The sequence below is a fragment of the Pan troglodytes genome, chromosome X (assembly GCF_028858775.2).
Source record: "Pan troglodytes isolate AG18354 chromosome X, NHGRI_mPanTro3-v2.0_pri, whole genome shotgun sequence".
Classification (NCBI taxonomy): domain Eukaryota; kingdom Metazoa; phylum Chordata; class Mammalia; order Primates; family Hominidae; genus Pan; species Pan troglodytes.
In genome coordinates, this window is record NC_072421.2 from 69,030,961 (window position 1) to 69,051,264 (window position 20,304).

General features: G+C 52.2%; 1 protein-coding gene across 11 annotated transcripts; it reads right to left on the bottom strand.

Annotated features, from left to right (window-relative positions):
* Positions 1-2,296: 2,296 nt before the first annotated feature.
* On the bottom strand, positions 2,297-17,953 carry ZMYM3 (zinc finger MYM-type containing 3). Of its 11 annotated transcripts, none has more exons than XM_016943042.3 (25): positions 17,156-17,953; positions 15,259-15,944; positions 14,229-14,272; positions 13,849-13,915; positions 13,103-13,397; positions 12,697-12,874; positions 12,132-12,350; positions 11,690-11,840; positions 11,357-11,472; positions 11,109-11,195; positions 10,833-10,983; positions 10,405-10,577; positions 10,016-10,181; positions 9,266-9,363; positions 9,024-9,183; positions 8,657-8,769; positions 8,337-8,511; positions 8,008-8,154; positions 7,467-7,570; positions 6,979-7,147; positions 6,506-6,657; positions 5,647-5,761; positions 4,847-5,101; positions 3,901-4,018; positions 2,297-3,782 (listed from the first exon to the last, which is right to left on the bottom strand). In XM_016943042.3, the coding sequence occupies exons 2-25, from the start codon at positions 15,923-15,925 to the stop codon at positions 3,590-3,592; spliced, it is 4,113 nt and encodes a 1,370-aa protein (XP_016798531.1). In that variant the 5' UTR covers positions 15,926-15,944; positions 17,156-17,953; the 3' UTR covers positions 2,297-3,589. The 11 variants fall into 11 exon arrangements, with proteins under 11 accessions (XP_016798531.1, XP_016798533.1, XP_016798538.1 ...); XM_016943044.4 differs by having other exon boundaries at positions 17,143-17,949; XM_016943049.3 differs by having other exon boundaries at positions 9,302-9,363; positions 17,143-17,870.
* Between the last annotated feature and the right edge of the window lie 2,351 nt (positions 17,954-20,304).

The following is a 20,304-nucleotide window of genomic DNA, read 5'->3' on the forward strand; positions in this document are numbered from 1 at the left end:
TGACCTTGTGTACTCCCAGAGCTTCAGCGAGAAGCTCTGCAGATGACTTCTAAATTAACACCTCATCTCTCTCCTAAGCCTCAGACTTGAATTTCTAACTGCCTACTACATACGGTAACGTGTAGCATCAATATTTGTTCTTTTGGGTCTGTTGTCTCATCTGACCTTCTCAACACTTCTGTGAGAAAGTCAGGGCAGAATATGAACTCATTTTTTAGGTGAGGCTCGAAAAGGTTGTCTTGCCCAAGATTTTATGGCAGACCTATGATTAGAAACTCAAGTCTGGGTGTTCTCTCTGCTGTGCCATGTTGCATGGTGCACCACAAGGGTGTTTCAATGGAGTCTTGAAACCAATGTGATAAAAATCTCAACTTATTAGCAACATTCTCCTATCCCTGACAGCACACACACACACACACACACACACACACACACACACACCCCCGAAAAAAAAAAAAAAAAACTTGGCTGGGCATGGTGGCTCATGCCTGTAATCCCACCACTTTGGGAGGCCGAGGCGGGCAGATCACGAGGTCAAGAGATCAAGACCATCCTGGCCAACATGGTGAAACCCCGTCTCTACTAAAAATACAAAAATTAGCTGGGCATGGTGGTGCGTGCCTGTAGTCGCAGCTACTCGGGAGGCTGAGGCAGGAGAATTGCTTGAACCTGGGAAGCGGAGGTTGCAGTGAGCTGAGATCGCGCCACTGCACTCCAGCCTGGCAACAGAGCGAGACTCCGTCTGAAAAAAAACAAAACAAACAAAAAAAAACTTGTCCCTGTGCTACCCATCTTGGTTAAAGGCATCTCACTCTCCCAGTCATCAAGGCTAGAAGCCTGGGGTTCATGCTCAATTCTTCCCTTTCCCCTAACCTTTATAACCTTTACCTTTTATTATTATTATTATTTTTGAGACGGAGTCTCACTCACTCTGTCACCCAGGATGGAGTGCAGTGGTATGGTCTCCGCTCACTACAACCTCCGCCTCCCAGGTTCAAGCAATTCTGCCTCAGTCTCCTGAGTAGCTGGGATTACAGACACCTGCCACCATGCCTGGCTAATTTTTGTGTTTTTGGTAGAGATGGGGTCTCGCCATGTTGGCCAGGCTGGTCTCGAACTCCTGACCTCAAATGATTCACCAGCTCTGCCTCTCAAAGTGCTGGGATTACAGGCATGAGCCACCCCCCCAGAACCTTTACTTCTAATGATTCATCAGATCCTGCAGACTTGACCTTCAAAATGCCTGAAATTTACTTTGAATCTATCTTTTTTTCCCTTCCCTATCCCCACAGTCCCCATTGAGGTCCACAGAACCTCTTAGCCATACTCCTTCCACCAATCTCCAGGCTTTCAGGCCTACTCCCACTCGCTATTCTTCATATTGTTCTGGGGATTGTCTCCCTAAAGAAATAGATCTGAGCCTACCACCCCTTGGTTGGAAAAATCTCAGCCTTGCACTTCCCACCTCTACATCTGTGGCCTCCCAACCCTTTCCACTTTGTGTTTGAGGCCCAGGTCTAATGCCACCTCCCTTGGTAAACCCTCACATAGCCTCCCTATAAACGTGTGTTGTCTGTTTTCTAGACAAAGTTTCACTCTGTCACCCAGAATGGGTGCAGTGGGGTGATCTGGGCTCATTGCAACCTCGCCTCCCAGGCTCAAACAATCCTCCTCAGCCTCAGCTTCCTCAATAGCTGTGATTACTGGTGTGCGTCACCATGCCCAGTTAATTCTTGTATTTTTGTTAGAGATGGGGTTTTGCCATGTTGCCCAGGCTAGTCTTGAACTCCTGGGCTCAAGGAATCCTCCCACCTTGGCCTCCCAAAGTACTGGGATTACAGACGCAAGCCACTGCACCCAGCCTCCCTATAAACCTGAAGTGAGTTATTTATTCCTCTGTCCTCCCATAGCACTATTCATTTTATTCTGCCTGTATTATGACTAATTGTGTACTATTTGGTCTCCCCTGTAGCCTGGGAGCCTGCTGGGGATTGGATCCTGGTCTAACCAGTCTTTGTATTTTTTGAAGCACGTAATCTAGGTCTTTAAACATAATAGGTCCTTAATACATAGCTAGTGAGTATTTTTTTTTCCTTAAGTGTTTGGAAACTTGTTATAAACAAAAACAAAAACAAAAACAAAAAAAACAAAAAAATACACCACATTCCCAGTAGATCCAAAGTAAGACAGTAAAGTAAGAACGATTCTCAAACAAACACCTGACTTGTTTACACTTGGAGAGATTTGAAGTTATCCAGTGTTGCTCCTCTATATCCATCACCCAGAAAAGACAAAAGACAATTTTAACTCTTTATTTGAAACAAACAATTTCAGAGACAGAAGGTTAGTCGTGACAACAGCTTCTCACTACAACACAAGGGTGGGCATGGCTCACTGAAGGGACAGGCCAGGCGCCTCAGAACAATATATACAATTTAAACAGTGGCTAACTGGTGACAGTTATAAAAACACAAAAAGGAGCCTGGGAAACAGCAAAGTCAACAGGGAAAGAACTGGGTACCCCCTTTGCCAGAAGCTAATTGTTTTCTGGGACCTCCAACGCAAGATGGGGAAGAGAGAAGATGTAGGCAGTGGCGGCAGGCCCTGCGCCCACAGCTCCTCGCCTGTCCTTTGACCACAGATCCCATCCTGCATGACTCAAGCTCCCATAGGCTTGGCCTAGCTCTTATGATAGGGGAACAATAGAGGGGAACCCAGCCTCAACCCAAGTCAGAAGGTAGTTTTTGCCTTGGGAGGTCTGTCCATTGAACTAAAGGGAGGCAGTTACAGAGGGGGCTAAGCAGGTTGACACCATGGCTCATGGCAACCTAAGATGGCAGAGAGACAAACACAGAAACCAAGGGGACAGGAGTCTGCACAACAGGAGTCTGCTCCCCGTACTTAGTCATTCTCTGCCTCTGAGGAAAAAAAGGCATTTGGAAGATTTTAAAAACGGCAGCACCAAGGATTGGTGCTTGCCGAGGGGGTGAGGGATATGCGGTGGTGAGATGGTGCCAACAACCAATTATTTCAGAGGAGGGGAAGAGTGTCTAAGCTCTGTGTTTTATGTAAATGGTCCCCTCATCGCTTTCATTGTTTATTTCTTACCTTTCAGATAAGACCTTTTGGCGTGGTGCTGGGGAAGAGTAGAGAAGGGAGTGGGCACAGGGCAGAGAAGGCAGCTGGGTTTTTCCCTAGGTCATGCCTAGGAACAAGAGGCTCTACCTATGCGGGATGGGTCAGGAAACCCAAAGCCAACAGGATCACCAGAGCTATTAACACTCCACCCAGAGTCTGGACCCAGAAGGAGGGGTTTACTCTGAAGCATAAAGAAAACGGGCAAGCTGGCTTTTGCCCATCACTGGGAGACCAGCCCCTGAGTACAGAAGACCAGGGCCCCATGGTTGTCAAGTGGTACGGAAGAAGATAAAAGCCAGGGTTCCTAGAGAAGGCAGGGAATGGGTGAGCGGAAAGGAGCAGTCAGGGCCCTTCAGAATGAGTAGCATTGGTTCCTGGGCCTGTCACCCTGAGGGACATGGCCACAGGACAGACATTGATGTGAAAGATGGGATATGGATGGCACACGAGCTCAGTCCAGGTCTTCCTCCCCAGGACGACCCAGTTCCTCATAAATCTCGCGCACAGCCAGGATGCGATTGAGCATGCTCTCCAACATGCTGCGGTCCATGGGGATCACAGAATACCAGAGAGGTGACTCGGCGATGCAGGACCGTTCAGGTTGCAGGTAGAACACATCGTTGCGAGTCCGGAGGCTTTCAGGACTGTAACATTGGGGGTGGGGGTGGGAGTGGGGGTGGCAGGACAGAAGATCAGTACCAAGGCAAAGTAGATCCCTCAGGTCCCCATGCTAACGCTTTTCCTGCCAACCCACCAACTCACCATTTTGAGAGATAGAATTCATAGAACTTGACAGGGCAGCGGAGGGGATTCATGCGGTTCTCACGCTGCTCTAAGATAGGGGCTTCATCTTCTCTCTTCCGTTTCCCAGGACCCATGTCTATAGGGGAGGGAAATGATTCAGACTCATTAAGAACACAGGCTCCATGAGCCACATCCAAGAGCACAGTCCAGGGCACAGGGAGAAGGCGTCACGACACAAATTACAGTCTCATCAAGATGGAGAGGTGGAAGAAGAGGTCAGTCTCCCTCTCCCACGCCAACCCAACATCCTGTCGGGCTGTTGTTATGCAACCCTCCCCAGTTCCCACTGCCAAAGACTCTCTTTAAAATCTCCCCCAAGTTGCTATCTTGAAGAGGTGATCTCAGAAGTTATTCAAAAAACCTGATAAAACAGACCCTACTGCAAGGGTGGGCTTGCCTTCTGGGAAAGAGAAACAGCAATGACCCCAACCCCTTGTGCATTAGTCCAGGTAGAAGCATGGGTCCAGAGAAAGGACCTTGGAAACTTCACTCAGACAGGACAGAAGTCCAGGGACAGAAAAAATGGTAACCAAGGTGCAGCTGTTGTTAGGCCCGATAGCAAAGAATCACAGAAAGCCTGTCATTCTACCCTCCCCCACAGCCAAACACACCCAATGGTTTCCTACCTGTCCACCACCCAGAAAAAGCAGGCAAGCAAGTAAACTGTCTTAAATGAGGAAAGAGGGGAAACAGGCCACAGGGTGACCTCTTATTTATGCAACAGCTACTGCCTATTAGGTAGGAGGACTGGCTGTTTCTACCCTTTCTGCACACAGGAACGGAAGGAGAGGGAAGCTAGGCGCCAAGGAGAGGGCCGACCTGGCAGGTATGGTGGGTTATGGCAGGGCATGGAAGGGGAAGGCAGAGAAGGGGCAAAAGCACAGGGGAGGGGGCAGCCTCGTACCTCGCCCTTTCCTCTGGCGGACTGGGGCATAGTAGCGGATGCTCACCACCTTGGTGGTGCCCCGAGGGGTGGTACACTTGCGGGACTGCCGCACCACATTGGTGAAGGAGAGTTGCATGTGTTCCTCAGCTGTCTGCAGCCCAAAAAACTTAGTGTTGAAGAACATGAGGGTGTTGAGGAGGACAAAGGGCGAGTAGACCCCCAGTTGCTTACACTCCCAGAGGTGCTCCTCCTCCACTCGAGAGAACACCGTATCTACAATGGTCAAGGGGGAGAGGCCAGTCAGGAGGGAGTGGCTACGCAAACCCAACCACTTCCCATCCCATGTGCCCTGCTCATTTCCCACACAATTCTCATTTGGTGAGTAACCTTTGTATATAAAACACTGTCACTTTGCTACACTTGCTACACTACACAGTGGGACTGGGCTTTAAAAAATATATACTTTCCACACCTGCATTTGGAACGCCTCTCATCACCCTCAAGTTGTAGACAAGTAAATGTAAACCTTGAGGAGTCCCACGATTTCTTGCTTTCTTTCTTTACTTACCACCCAAACCCAGGCCATCTTTTTCTGGTCCTAGAGATAGCTCTTCAGACCTAAGTCTTGATCCCCTCCTCACGTTCAAGAACAGGCGCTCCTGTGCTCCTTTAACTCTAAACCCTGAGGCATCCAGCTACACGCTCCTGCCCTCGGGCCCTTTGTGAAGAGTGGCAGACCAAACAGCACAGGACTCTCGGGATGGTGGATTGGAAGAATGGAGAAAGGGGGTAGGGGTTGCTACGTCCCTGTTCCTTACTGTTGGGGAGGAGTGTGGGCTGCCAGGTACTCAGAGACTTGTTGAGTTCTTGAACAAAAGTCAGGTAGTAAAGGTCCGTGAAAATGTTCACCATCCGGTTATTTTCCAGCAAGTACTGGGGAAAGAAAAACAGACACACCTAAGGCTAGACTGTAGGTCCTAGAAGAAAGATAATGATGCTGAAGCCCTCAGGTATGGTGTCGTTGATCATTAGGAGACGATGGGAAACAGTTGCTTGATTAGGTGGCCTCGAGTGCTTTCCCCCAGGTATACCCACAGCTCTGCGCCTCAGGCTTTGCTCGAAGAGGAGGAGGCTTGGAGGAGATGTTCTTTAGAAGCCCACACCTCCTTCTCAGGTAATAACATGGTTGACTTCTCCCAGGGGGAACTAAACATTACCCCAGCACTCAAGGATCCCAGCTCCACCCATCCCTCCCCTCCTAGAATGGGCTTAAAGATTACAAAGGGGACCTGGATAGCAATGAAGACTGCTCCTTGGCCAACGGTCCTGGAATGCAGTTTTGATTTTAGAAGAGTATTGATATCTCATGTTCTATTTGGAGTAGGAGATTAATGGCAAGCTGCCTGCTTCAGGTAGGGGACAAGATGAGGAACAGGGAGTGCAACAGAATAACTGCTTTTTTTTTTTCATTAAAAAAATATTTTTTGGGTAGATGGGTATCACTTTGTTGCCCAGGCTGGTCTCAAACTCCTGGCTTGAAGCGATCCTCCTGCCTCAACCTCCCAAAGTGTTGGGATTACAGGCGTGAGCCACCGTGCCTAACCCAGAATCATTTCTGTTTAGACCCTGCCTGCTGTGTTAAGAGTGACAGGAAGTGAGGTGGTGCACAAGAGGTACCTGCTGGATGCCAAGACACAAATAGTAGATACTGTCAGGTTCATATCGTTCACCATTGGGCCGAGTGATTTCTCTCACAAACTGGGCCAGACCGTAGTTGAGCTCAGCAGCTGAGCAGGCGAGAATATCCTCTTTGATACGCATGGGTTTGGCTGCAGTGATATGTTGTGCAGGGACAGGATTAAGAAAAACTCTACATGGAGATTTTCACTTAGCTCCATCACCATTAACCCCTTCATCCCTTAGTCATGCCTAGCTCCTGAACAATTACAGAAAGAGCCCCTAACCTGGAACCTAGACAGCATTTCCCTTTAATCTACAACTCCTCCCCATCTTCACAGGGCATCCTTAAGTGATCACACCCTTATCACTTCTAGACATCTTCAGCTGAATCACAGGCCCAGCCCCTTCTCCCCTTTCCCCTCCTCCTCCCTGTCCCTGCCTCCCCACACCCCCCATCCCCAAGTACTTACGGCCAAAGCGCAGCTCATCACCCTTGCTGGTTTCTCCATTGGCATATTTTGACTGCACCCAGCACTTCCAAGCATTGACACCATATGAATAGTTGAGCCCGGTACAACTAGGCTGACTGCTCATGGAGTCCCGGGAGCAGCTTTCGGAAAGCACCAGCCGCTTTTGACCCTGGAGGGGAAGAGAAAGCAGGGGCATGGCAGAGGTAAGGCCAGAGGCAAGGTGAAAGCTAGTCAGCACCATATTTACTGCTGGCCGGGGCAGGGGCTGATGTAAGCACACAGCAAGCTTCCATAGCACAGAGCCCCAGGAACAGCTTTGATGACCTTGTGAGATGGGGGGAGAGCAAAGTTTGGCTTTATCTCAGTACTTCTAGTGTTGGAGAAAGGAGGTTAGGGAAGGTCAAACTATGGTTGCTGGCTTGGCTCTCGCATCATCTCCCCTTTGGGCCTCCATTCTTCTTTTGTACATACAGTAGCCCCAGCCCTACCTTCCTCATGGTTCGGGGAAGGTCTTGTTCAGTAGACACATCCTCAGGCCCTACCAGGCCACAATCAAAGAGGAAGTCTACACTGGGATTAATGTCCAGAGGATCTAATGAAAAGGAAAGAAAGAAGAAATCAATTTCTTAAGATCTCAACCCTGCAGCCCTCCTGCCCCACCCCTGCTACTTGCCCACTTGACACTAGATGAGCCAAAGGAACCAGTAAAGCTATACCAAAAAGCATGCTCAGAGGCACAGAAACGCAAAACACAGCAATGTGAACTACTGAACCATAAACATGTTGAACATGGTAAAATTTTATGTTTTTTTTCAGCTTAAAAATTAAAAAAAAAAAAAAAAGCATGACTCAGAAGTCTAAAAGAGTGCACCTGTCCTGGTGCCTCTGGCACTGCTCCCTGTGAGAACCTTCCGTCTTAGAATCACAATGAACACTTTTCAGGGTCATGCTCAGGGACACAAGGGACACTCCCTTCCTGATGGCACAAATGCTACCATACTCAGTGGGCATGGCTCCAATCTTACTCACTCTTAGGGAAGTCTGCCTCCAAGTCTTGCCCAGGCTCATCCAAGACATTGGCCATCTTGACTGCCATGGCCAGGACATCATCTCGAGCAGGCCCAAACAGGTCACAGTCTTCCAGGAGTCCCTCTGCACTCTGGTTGCTCACAAGATCTGGGAAGCAGAGAAGTTGGCTCAGTGGTTACAAGCTCCTGCTAGCACCCTCACAAGCTTTCAGGGACTGATCCCAACTATCCTCCCATTCTCCTAGGCACCAAGATCACCAATACCACCCCCTCGGGCAGAGACATGCTGGTAGCACCCTGTCTCCCTCGTCACCACCATCTATGGCATACCACAAAGGTCAGATGAGGCCTTGTCTAACTCCTCAGCCTCTGCAATCATTTCTGCCATAGCCAAGATGTCGGCCTCCAAGGGGTTGGAAGGGATCTTCACCTTCAGCTCCTCAATGGTCTCTACAATCTTGTCTGTGCTCTCCAAGGTAGTGGGCAAGAACATGGGCACAGGAACCTGGAGGCACGAATCCCAACTAAATGCCAAGAACCACACCAGCAGTTGGGGGGAAGTTGGGGGGACAGATGATGAGAGTGAAGGGGGACAGTTGATGAGAGTAAGGGGAAAGGAGGACCCAGCCAGGAAGGGCAGGGAAACTCACCGGGATAGGCATCGAGAAAGGCACCGGGACTTTCTGGCAGTACAGATGCATAGGCACTGGCACGAAGATGGGCACTGGGATGGGCAGCACGATCACCTGTGGCTTCCACTCTTCTGTGGATAAGAAAGGGGTCTTCTCAGAGACCCTGCTGGACTGGTCACATCTGACCCACCAAAAGCTCTAACATGCTCAGTGTCACAAAACTGCCCTTGAATCAAAGGCTGAAAGACACCTCTATGATTCTAGGACAACCATATGAATGAGGCTTCAGCTACCTAAGAAATCCCCTTGTCCAGCTCACGGACATAGGGCTGGCAGGCCTAGGACTCTGGAATACAGCCTGTGGCATCGAGGTACCCTGGCTCACCTGTCTGACTTCCTTTGGACTTCATCTCCACCTTGCAGGAGACGCCCCGATTCTGCATCAGTGGCTTACACATGGCAGCCTTGTTTTTGCGGGGTGTTGCTGGGGGTGGTGGGGGTGGAGGGGTGGGAGCAGTGGGAGCTGATCGGGTCTTCACAGGGATCTGCAAAGACAAAGGAACATTTGTGCCGCCAACCGCCATACCCTCCTCTGAGATTATCCTCCCCCTTGGCTTTTGCCCCGACCTTGCCCAAATTCCCATTTTCCTCTGGGGTCCTCACTGTGTTGCTGTTCTCCACTTTGGTTTGAGAGGGTGTCTGGGGTTTTGACTCAGGAGACTGACCTGTAGATCAAAACAAATGAATGCTCTCATCCAAGGGACTAGCTCTCCATTTTCCTTACCCCTGTTCCAGGACAGCTTCATTAACAGGTACACCAAATACAGATGGGAACTTCTAGGATTTGACCCCCTTGCCATCCCAGATCTAGTCTCCTCTATGCCCCAGCAATAGCAGCCTAAAAGATTCTTTGTTCCTGGAGAATGAAACATTACATTTTCCCCCAAAACCCACATTTGAGACCTTCCACTTAGATAGCCTGAAGAGTCTGTTATCCCTGGAGTTGTGGAGGGGCAGGGGTAACATTCTAGAAATAGCAGTCTTCAGTCTCACTAAATGTAGAGTTTATGCTGAGATTTCCTTATCTCAGAAACGTAACCATAACCCCTATATGCTCCATCCTACCAGGAAAGGCACCCACTCCCTAACAATATACATTTCATAGACAATCAGTAGATGCTAACTCCAAGAAGCTTTGAATAAGACTCCCCTGGTACCTGCAGGGTTCGGAAGCTAAAAGAGAATACAGTTCACAGTACTAGCACCCTATCTGGCCAGGGATGAGCTGAACGCAAGAGGAAGGAGAAAGGGGCTAGGCTTAGGATTAGGAGGGTCCAGGCCCCCTCTAACAGAGTGTACCCCCTGCCTGGGACTCACTGTTCAGGAGGCTCTCGGGCCCACTCTGGGTATCCAGGTTGGGTTGGTTCTGCTGGCTATAGAAGCGCAGAAGACACTGCTGGTTGCAGAAATGACGGATCTGCCCACGCCAGTGGATGGTCTCCAGCAGCTTCCCCTGGCGCTTACACGCATGGCACCGGGCAGCCTGAGGACGTCAAAAGGATGGTCAGACCTGCCTCCCTAAAATGCGTTGGGCCCTTTCTTTCCCCCAGGATAAGCCATGCTCCTCCCCTTGGAGATCGGGCCAGCTTAGAGATGGAAGGCTGGCTGCCCTCCCTGGAGATCTGTCCACACCCCGAGCTCAGTACCACAGCCCGTGCTCCCCGCTGCCCTCTTTCCCGCCTCGCTCGCATGCTGACCCTCCTTACCTTGCAGTACCACAGCAGGTACTTGCTCTTACAGTCCTCACTGCAGAAGTCCCAGGTACTGCCATCCAGTTGCTCGGTGACTCCGCGCTGGCAGGTCTGGGAGCAGTAAGTACAAGTGATACAGCACAAGCCCAGCTTCTTAGTGAAGTCCTGTTTGTACAGCAGCACACAGCCTGGAAAGAGGAGAAGAGGAAAGAGAGTCCAGAGACACAGATACCCAAGGGCAAGAGACCCAACCTTTTCAAGGTGCTATACCTGAAACCTCTCTCTAAGCAGCCCCTTGTGCCCAAAACTTTAGGGGAGATGGGGGTAGAACATCCCGGGCAGAAGGCCCTGCCTCATGGACCACTTTCCCGGCCTCCCTCCCTTCTCCTCCATTCTCCCTGGCTGGGAGTTATAGTGTCTTCTGCCCTTCCCCATCTCCTTACCTTCGCTGCAGAAGCTTTTCTCCACTCCGCTGAATCGGAGTTTCTCATGCAAGAGTTTCTCCTGCCGACAGTGCTCACACTGGGACACCACACCCCGAAGCCGCTTGAAGTCCTCACAGCAATCACGGCAGCAGAACTGGAACACTTGATCCTGAGGTGGGGGCACAGGGCAGGGAGGACAAGCTGTAACATCTGGCCCCAGCAGGGGCCAAGTGGAAGGACCCCTTCAGACAGTCTGGTCGTGTGGCAAGATGTGGGTGGGGGTGGGGCTCTTACCTGCCAGTCCAAGACCTCAGGCTTGCCACTGAAGAGGCTGTGACAGTAGTGACAGCTCAGGTGAATGCCCCCCTCAGGGCTTGTGCGCTGGAGGGAAGGAAGACAAGTAAGGGAGGGGCAAGATGTGTGCAGCGGTGGGGAAGGGGAGTCAGGCTTGTTCTTTGCTCTGCCCAGGCCTGCCTACCCCAATTCTCCAACCCTCTTTATGTTGCCAAACCCTTCTATCCCTGGTCCAGGGTCTGGAGTACCTGGAACTTGGTCCAGCAGCTGGGGCTGCAGAACTGGTAGACTGTGCGGTCAACCTTGTTGTAGTAACAGGGGTCAGAGAGGCTGCGGCGGCAGAAGCTGCAGGGTCGGGGAGGGCCTGGGGCATAGAGAGAAAGAGAGAGAGGAAAAGAGAAAGAGAGAGGGACAGAGAGAGCACACAGAAGGTGTAAGGCAGTGTAAGAGACGAACAGAAAATCCACGGGGAGATGTGGTTGGGACTGAGGTCGGGCAGCAAGGATTACTCTGGAAGAGGGGAGTATGGGAGGTAGAGAGAAGGCCAGCAGGGGACTCAGAGAAGAGGGCTTTGCACCTACCAGTGAGCCCTGCCTGCTTCACTTTGTAAGAAGTGGTACAGCACAGGGAACAGAACAAGCTGGTCTTGCCATTACGATCCACATTTGATAGCATCTCAAAGTTCTTACACAGGGTCTTGCACCAGACACATGGGTACACACGTGTGTTTTTCTGTGAGGATGGGGAAGGAGAGGCTGAGGCTGGATTTGTCCCTTCACTTTTATTTTTTAAATGTTTTAAACATGAAATATTTCAGGCATACAAAAAAAGTATAGATGATGATGTAACAAAGACCTGTGTATCCACCAGCCAGCTTCAAAAATAAAACATAACAGATACAATTGAAACCCCCTTTATTTGTTTTATTTCTCCCAGCCCTTGACCCGTCAGCCACCTTTATTTATAACCCAAGAACCACACCCCCTTCCACAGCCCTCTAATGCACTACTCCCTCGGCCCCACCTTCTTGTACGCCCCCAAGCAGGTTGTGTTGCAGAACCGCTTTTGTTGGCCCTCGTGGAAGAGGAGCTCAGGGCCAGGACTCCCGGTCTTGGTGTAGATGTAAGCCCCACACTGGTCACAACAGTTGGTTTTCAGTCCCTTGTTGGCCCGGAATTTGGAGAAGCAAGAATCGCTGCAGAGCCGGTGCACCACGCTGCCATTGCTGACCTCGTGCAGGACCTGCCACACACATACACGCACCCTGAGCTAGGGCCTGGCCACCACCGCCCACCCCAATGCGAGGTCAGCCCCCCACCTCACCCTAGACCTTCACAGCAGACAGTGGGCCCAGGGACCCCCCAACCTGCGCCGCAGGCTGCCGACTTGATGGTGAGGTCCTGGGAGGTAAGGAAGGCCAGCTGTGCACATCCTGGAGAAGCTCTGTCCTTGAATACGCTCCCTCATGATGGCCGCCTTTCCTCCCCACTCCCCTTTCCACAGGGCCTGGACCCTGCAGCCCCAGGATGGGAGGGGCAGGTCAGGGCTGGCCAGGCTCTGTAAATCAGCCCCCACTGAGTGTCCTCACCTCTCCAGTCTTTTGGCATATGCTGCAGCGAGTAGCGTCGGCGGGATCCCCAGACTGGGGGATCGGGCGCTGCTGCTGGGCCTCATACAGGGAGAGACAGACGGATGTGCAGAACTCATGGAAGGAGCCTCCAGAACCAGTCTGCGCCACAACCGAGTCCTTGGTGTTCCAGATCTCCCTAGAGGTGGGAACAGGTTTGAATATTCACTCAAGACCACCCTCTCATTTCCTCAGCTTCCGCCCCTCCTCCAGGATCAATGACCACAGAGCCAAATACTCTGACTCTCTCCCTACATCACTCTCTCGCCCAGCTCCATCCTGCTAGGTTCTTACCAACAGTCTCTGTCTTACTCATACTCCTGCCCAGATCCCTGCCCTCTGCATAGCCCCCAAGACCCTCACGCACTTCTTGCAGAAGGTACAGGTCTTTTTGCCCGAGGGCTTCTTGGAGAAAGTGGTGAGGCAGGATGACGAGCAGAAGAGCTGAGGCAGCCCCTTGCGCTGATAGGCAGTCTGCCCCTTCTGCAGTGGTGTCCGGCAATGTGCACAAGTCATCTTGGTGCCCACTGCAGAGCGCCCGGCCCTTTGTGACACACTTGAGCGTAGGGACATGCGAGGAGAGCGCCGGGGCCGGAATGGCACAAAGTCCTCATCATTGGGGTCATCTACCATGGCATCAGAATCCTCATCTGACACTGGAACTGAGAAAGTGGGGGGATGGACATGAGAAAGGCCACCAAACCAGGTCTCCAACCATCCCCTGACCAACAGTTCAGTCCCTCTCCTGGGATCCCTGTTGTTCCGGCCTTTACACCCTGGCCCTTGTTACATCAGTACCTTAAGACCTTGGTGTCTCTCTCCCTTGGTTACTCTGTAACCTCCCAGGGAGGGAAAGGGAGAGGCTCTAAATGAGAAGATTCGGAGACAGAGATGGCATAGCTGAAACAGGAAACTCGCCATTCTCACTGCTCTTGTTTTCAATTTCCCCCACTGCCCCTGGTTCCCATGCCAACCCATAGCAGAGACAGGCACTTCATGCGCTTCATGGAGCAGGACGGCAGGAGCTAGAAGATCCATGCCCTGCCGCATGCCACTTTCGGACCTTTTCCACACCCAGAACTCCCAGGTCACACTTCCTCAAATCCTACTTACTGCTCTCAGTGGAATCTACAACCTCAGGTTTTGGAGGTTCTGCTCTCCTAACGCGCTCGCTTCTCTTCTGTACCTCGGAAAGATGGGAGGGGAGGAAAACTGACACCCTGGCCAGGCTAACACTAGTACAGGGTTTGGGGGGGGATAGAAGATGGGAGGGGGAAGGGAGAGTGGGGACCCTTGGCCCAGCCCTTAGGAGGAGGGAAGAAAAGGAGGCTGGACTTTCTCCCCAACAAGCAGTAGACACTAGTGCTCCCTCCCTCCTCCTAACTCTCCTTACACACACTCTCTACAGAACAACATCTGGGAGGGAAAATGAAGGGTCTGTCCTTCCCAGAGCTAAGGGGGAACCAGACTCCTTCCAATCCCCTCCCCCTCACCCGTTCAGGCGGCTTCTCACTCGCCTTCGCAGTCAGGCCATCTCCTGCAAAGGAAGCAGAAGGCAGCCTAAATGTTGAGCCTGCCCTCACCACCCTCTCCCCGGCCCAACCCCCGCCTCCATTCCTGGGGAAGAACTTACTCAAAACTGAAAGGGAAAACTCGAGTGCCTGTGGCTTCTTGGGGCCCCTCTCAGGGTTACCTCAGGCTCTGTACTAAGGGTGGGGGGGTGCACGTGCAGCTATTCCATGAAAAAAAAAAATCTATCCTTCCCACCAGCTTTCTGTCCCAATCCTTGGGGGTTAAGGAAACACAGGTAATATACCTTTCATTAAGAATTTATATTTTACCAATGAAAAACACACACAACCACCCAAAGGTAGCAAAAGGAAAAGGAAGCATCAGTGTATGGGTAGCTTCCCCTGGATTCGGGTGGTTATATAAGCCCTAAGACCCTCGTCACAGCCTGATAGAGGCACACCACTAGGCAGAAGAGGGGAGACACTAGAGCCTCTCAAGTCAAGGTTGTCCCTCCCCTATCAGAGACGCAGTCCTAGACCCTGCATTTCTATCGCTCTGCTGAAATCCTTATGCTGTTAGGGGCTCCAGAACCTAGTTACCATTCATCAAACCCAGAAATCCCACTCCCATCTAGAACCAAAAAGCTGTAAAGGTCTTAGAACCAAGAAGCCTGGTGTACTCCCCCAAATCCTGAAGGAAGGACTCTGGCACCAAAAGCCCACTGGGGTAGGAAAAAGGGAACCCTTCCCACCAAATTCACTCCTCCCAACCTACGCTCCCTGAAACCTTACCCCATTCCTCCCCCACAGCCTGTGCCCACCCCTACTTTCCTTAATCTTCCTCTACACACCACCCCACTCCTCCCTCGTAAACCCCAAGTCCTTCCCCACACACGTCCCTACACTTATCTCTCCACCCTCCTCCTCCCCACTACTTCCCAAAGCACATAGCCACCCCTCCTTACCACCACCCTCTCCCAGCCCTGATTCTCCAGATAATTAGGCAACCTACCTGGCAAGGAAGGATGTGCAGGGGGGCTAGAGCCCCCAGGTTTGGTCTGAGAACTGTTGATTCCATCCCCCAGAGTCTCTCCCACTGAAGGGCTAGGGGGGGCATTTGGGCTCTGTGGCTGCCCTTGGGGAAGCTCCTCCTCCTGCCCAGGGGAGCCCCTTCTTGCAGTAGCTATGGAGGTGGTCTCCTCCTCTTCAATATGTGGGGACTGCAGTGTTATTGGAGAATCTGGAGCCAAAGGCTCTAGTAGCCCCTCAGGTGAACAGGAATTTGCCCCAGCCCCTGGATCAGGTGGTACCACCTCAGGGGTCTGGCCCCCTGGTCCAGGCTCTAGGGTCTGATCTCCTGCATCCCATGCCAGGGTTCCCTCAGGACCGTGGTCCACCTCCGGGGGAGAGGGGGCTTTATAGAGCAGCCCCCCCAGCCCCAGCAACTCAGTGGCTCCATCCAGGACTCCAGGGTCTTTTTCCAGGCCAGCAGGGGTATCAAGCAGGTCCAGGGCTCCCGAGGATGGAGAAGGGCCAGGAGGGGCCCATCCTCGAGTTGGGGCAGTCTGGGATTCCAGTAGATCCTCTCCAAATTCCATGTCTACTGGTAGGTCTCCAGCCAGGGGCTTCTCTGGCAGGGTCAATGGGTCAAATGGACTGGGGAAATCACTGGGGTCCATGAGTATGGCTGGATATGTACTGCAGATTAGGAGTAGAAGAGGGGGCAGTAGAGATGGTCTTAGCCAGAATTCCTTCTTATATAGGCTCTGAGACACACCCCATCATCCACTTGGATTTCTCATGAGCAGCCCCCACCACCACAATCTACAAGCATTTCCGAAGGCTTTAGTCCTAATGACCACTCCCCCCAATACAGCGCCCCCAGTGGGGAGAGGCGTTCCCCGCCCTGGCCCCGTGCCCACACTGGCCAGGCAGTCGGTCGTTCTACCCGCCCACCCCCCTACTCGACTGCAACTCCCATTCCCTTCCCCCCTTACCTTTCACCCCCCGCAACTCAGGCTGAACGCCCCCTTAGAGTCTCCTAAGGCCGTCGCCACCAGGAGCCTTTCCCGCCCCCGCGATCTCAGTTTCTACTCCCTCCCCACTCTGCAGGAGCCCCCCAGCTCCCCAGTCTTTACCCACCCTGTCTGGCCCCACCCCCCGTCCCCGCGTTGCTAGGTCCTCCCTCGGCCCTTCCCCCGCCCCCACAAACTGCCCTTCGCAACCCCTTCCCCCCAGTTACCTTTCAGGTCGCCCACTTCCTCAGCCCCGTCCCCCTTTCCCATTGCTCCTCCAGTCCTCCCTTCTCCTGTTGCCCACCCCCAACCTCAGGCATTTACAGGAAGACATTTTGGAGCTACGGTCTCTCCTTAGACCCCCCCCCCCCACCACCGCCTCCCGGCTACTGCAAGATCCCGCTTGCAGGTTCGGTTCGGCTTGAGCAGGCCCGACCCCTACCTGCGGCAGGGTTAGTGCAAAGGCTACAAGCCTAGAACTGCAGACAGCGACGGCCCCGCGCTCCTTCTCCACCTCCCTCCCTAGCAGCCGGGACAGGGGTCGCGGCCCCTTTAAATGGCAGCGCCGCTCGCAGCGCCCAGCGCTCTGCACCAGGCGGGCGGGCGGTGCCAGCAACCAACCCCATTGGCTGGCTCGAGGAGGGGGCTCGCGAGACAGCGCCGGCCCCCGGCGCGAGACTCCCAGTCCAGTGGCCGCCTGGAAATTGCGGAGTGGAATACAGCCACTAGAGACGGCGCCTGAGCCCCCGCCCGGGGCCCCGTTAGTTGAGAAGGAAAAGATAGCCTCTGGAGCTTTGAAGCCGGCCCCCCGGGAAAGGCGGCGTCCCCTTTCCACCCAAGGGCCGAGTGCGCTCACCCACAAAAAGCACAGATCTACGCACCTGCTCCCCTTACCTGGCTCAAGAGTCTGGCCCCCGTCACACCCTGCTCGCCCTACCTCCTGGAGCCCACTCTACCCGTGATCCCCTCCTCTCATTCAAATGGTTCCCGGTCCCCTCCCCCTCCCCGTGTCTCTCTTCGCTTCCCACTCGTGTTCACCCCCTCGGCGTCCGCCCCCCTCAATAGTCCCTACCTACGCCATGCAGCAGGCGCCTGCCAAGATTACCCTCCCCCATCCCCACCTCTCCGGGGCCCGCCCCCTGGGCGACTGTTGGGGTAGTGAGTGACAGCGGAGGATGGGGGGAGGCAGGGACCCAGCCCTCACGTGCCCCTCCTTCCCTTGTCTGCAGCCACGGGGCCCCCAAAACAGTCTGAGAGTCAGAGTTATGGGGTATCTGAAGCTTGATCCCCAGCCACACAGGTCGGGTTAAATGGCTCTGGCTCAGTGGCAACGCCTGTGCAGTAACCGTTACTGCTTGATGACCCCCAAACCACGTCCTGCAAAGCTACCCCCTACTCTCTCAACAGTCTTAGGGTAAGTTCTGGGATCTTGTCCCTGAGTCTTCCTGCGGGAGCTCCCTTATCTATGGAGTTTTCCTCCCTCACCAGGGCTGATCTCTCTCTCTCTCTCTCTCTCTCTCTCTCTCTTTCTCTCTCTCTCTCTCTCTCTCTCTGTATCTCTGTATCTCTCTCTCTCTTTCTCCTCCAGCCCCCTTTCTGTCCTTGTCTGTCTCTCTCTTCTCGCTCTCTCTTTCTCTCTCTCCCCCTATCTCTTTTTGTCTCCGTCTCTGCCTCTCTGCTTCTCGTGCGCACGAGCACGCAGGCGCGCTACACGCTCCCCCCTCCTGGATGGTCCTTAGCATGTGGGTGTGGCTGAGGTTAGGCTAGAGAAGTGGAGTAGGGGTAGGTGGCACTAGCGTTAAGCCTACTGCCTTTAAAAAATTGTGCCAGCATCCATTCTCAGTCCGCATTATATTAATAGTTAGAGCACTTTACAATCCCCGCTCCCCACTTCCCACCACAGCCCCTAAGGGCTGAGAGCATTTAGTAGCCGAACTACTAGAGGAGGCTCAGGCTGGAAGGAAGTCTCCTTAGGAACAGGAAGGTTTGGTATCCAGTGCCTATTCTAGCCTGCCTCGTTGACTTCTGGCCTCTCCTCCTGGCCACACAAAGCCTCTCCTGCTCTTGTAGTCCTCGGGAGTTTACCCTCCCTTTTCTCATTCCTTTTCCCAGAAACCTTATCCTTCCTAGCTCCCCACATGGCCTTGAGGTTATCTTTGCTCCCTCCTACATACAGAGATAAAAGCCAGAGTTTCTTACTTTTAGATTTCCCAAATCCAGCTTTCTCTTTATCTTAACCAGCATTCTGTGTACCCATCTCCTACCTCCTGTTTATTTCTATTCCTGGACCTCCCCTTTGCATTTTCTGCTTGTTCCATCTCAGTTGAGCCACCTAGTTTTTTCTGTATTGCCTGCCTTCCTCAACATATACTTGAATCCTTGGCTGCTCTGCTTGTGGAGGTGCCTGGTCACTATCTTTCAAGTTGAGGGGAGCTGATCTAACGGGGTTAAGTGGTGTGTTATTAATTCTAGACGCAGTGTGGTGGCCTAAGAATGGGTTCTGGAGTCAGACCAGATTTCTAATATCAGTTCTGCCTACTTTTTAGCCAGGTGACTTTGGACAAGTGACTTGTCAAGTGAAGGGCCTTAGTTTTCTCCTCTTTAAAACAGATAAGGAAACAATCTAAATGCCCAATAATAGGGGATTTTGGTTATGCAACAGACGTAGTCATTAACAACCACATTTTAAGTCTGGCGCAGTGACTCACGCCTGTAATCCTGGCACTTTGGGATGCCAAGACGGTTGGATCCTTTGACCCCGGGAGTTCCAAACCAGCCTGAGCAACATGGTGAAACCCCTTCTCTACAAAAAATACAAAAAATTAGCAAGGTGTGCTGGTGTGCACCTGTAGTCCCAGCTACTCAGGAGGCGGAGGTGTGAGGATCACTTGAGCTGGGAGGCAGAAATTGCAGCGAGCTCAGATGGCGCCACTGCACTCCAGCCCGGGGCGACAGACGAGGGCTCTGTCTCAAACCAAACAAAACAAAACCCCACATTAAAAAAACAAAAACAAAAAACAACTAATGGCAGACAGCACAGAGGATTTTTACGGTAGCGAAAATACTCTCATGATACTGTAATAGTGGATACTTGTAAGTATACATTTGTTCAAAGATACAGAATGTAAACACCAAGGGTGAACTAACTCTAATGTAAACCGCAGGCTTTGGTTAGTAATGATGTGTTAATGTAGGTTCATCGATTTTAACAAATTTACCACTCTGATACGGATGTTGGTAGTCAGGGGAGCCGTGACTGCATGGGGGAAGGAGGTATATGGGACTCTCGGGACCTACCTGTCAGTTTTGCTGTGAAACTAAAATTGCTCTTAAAAAATAAAATCTTTATTTAAAAAAATTAAAACCCATAGAATGTACAACACCAAAAGGAAGCCCTTATGTAAACTATGGCCTTTGGTTGATAATGTGTCACTGTATATTCATCACTGCAAGAAATTTACCACTCTGGACAGGATGTTGATAGGGAGGCTGTGTCTGTGTGTGGAGAGGGGTACAAAGGACTCTTGATACTTTCAGCTCAATTTTGCAGTGATGCCAAAACTGCTCTAAAAAATAAAGTGGGCCTGGTGCAGTAACTCCTGTAATCCCAGCACTTTGGGAGTCAGGAGAATCGCTTGAACCCGGGAGGCGGAGGTTGTGGTGAGCTGAGACTGAGCCACTGCACTCCAGCCTGGGCCACAGAGCGAGACTTCATCTCTCAAATATATATATATATATATATGTTTTTTTTTTTTTTGAGACGGAGTCTTGCTCTGTCGCCCAGGCTGGAGTGCAGTGGCCCAATCTCAGCTCACCGCAAGCTCCACCTCCCGGGTTCACGTCATTCTCCTGCCTCAGGCTCCCGAGTAGCTGGGACTACAGGCGCCCGCCACCACGCCCGGCTAACTTTTTGTATTTTTAGTAGAGATGGGGTTTCACCGTGTTAGCCAGGATGGTCTCAATCTCCTGACCTCGTGATCCACCCGCCTCGGCCTCCCAAAGTGCTGGGATCACAGGCGTGAGCCACCGCGCCTGACCGTAAA

Coding starts and splice junctions, on each gene's coding strand:
- ZMYM3 (XM_016943042.3), bottom strand. CDS start 15,925: ATGGACCCCAGTGATTTCCCCAGTCCATTTGACCCATTGACCCTGCCA. Junction 11,196..11,356: donor GCTGCTGGACCAAGTTCCAG/GTACTCCAGACC, acceptor CCTTCCCTCCAG/CGCACAAGCCCTGAGGGGGG. Junction 8,155..8,336: donor GGCCTCATCTGACCTTTGTG/GTATGCCATAGA, acceptor TCTGCTTCCCAG/ATCTTGTGAGCAACCAGAGT.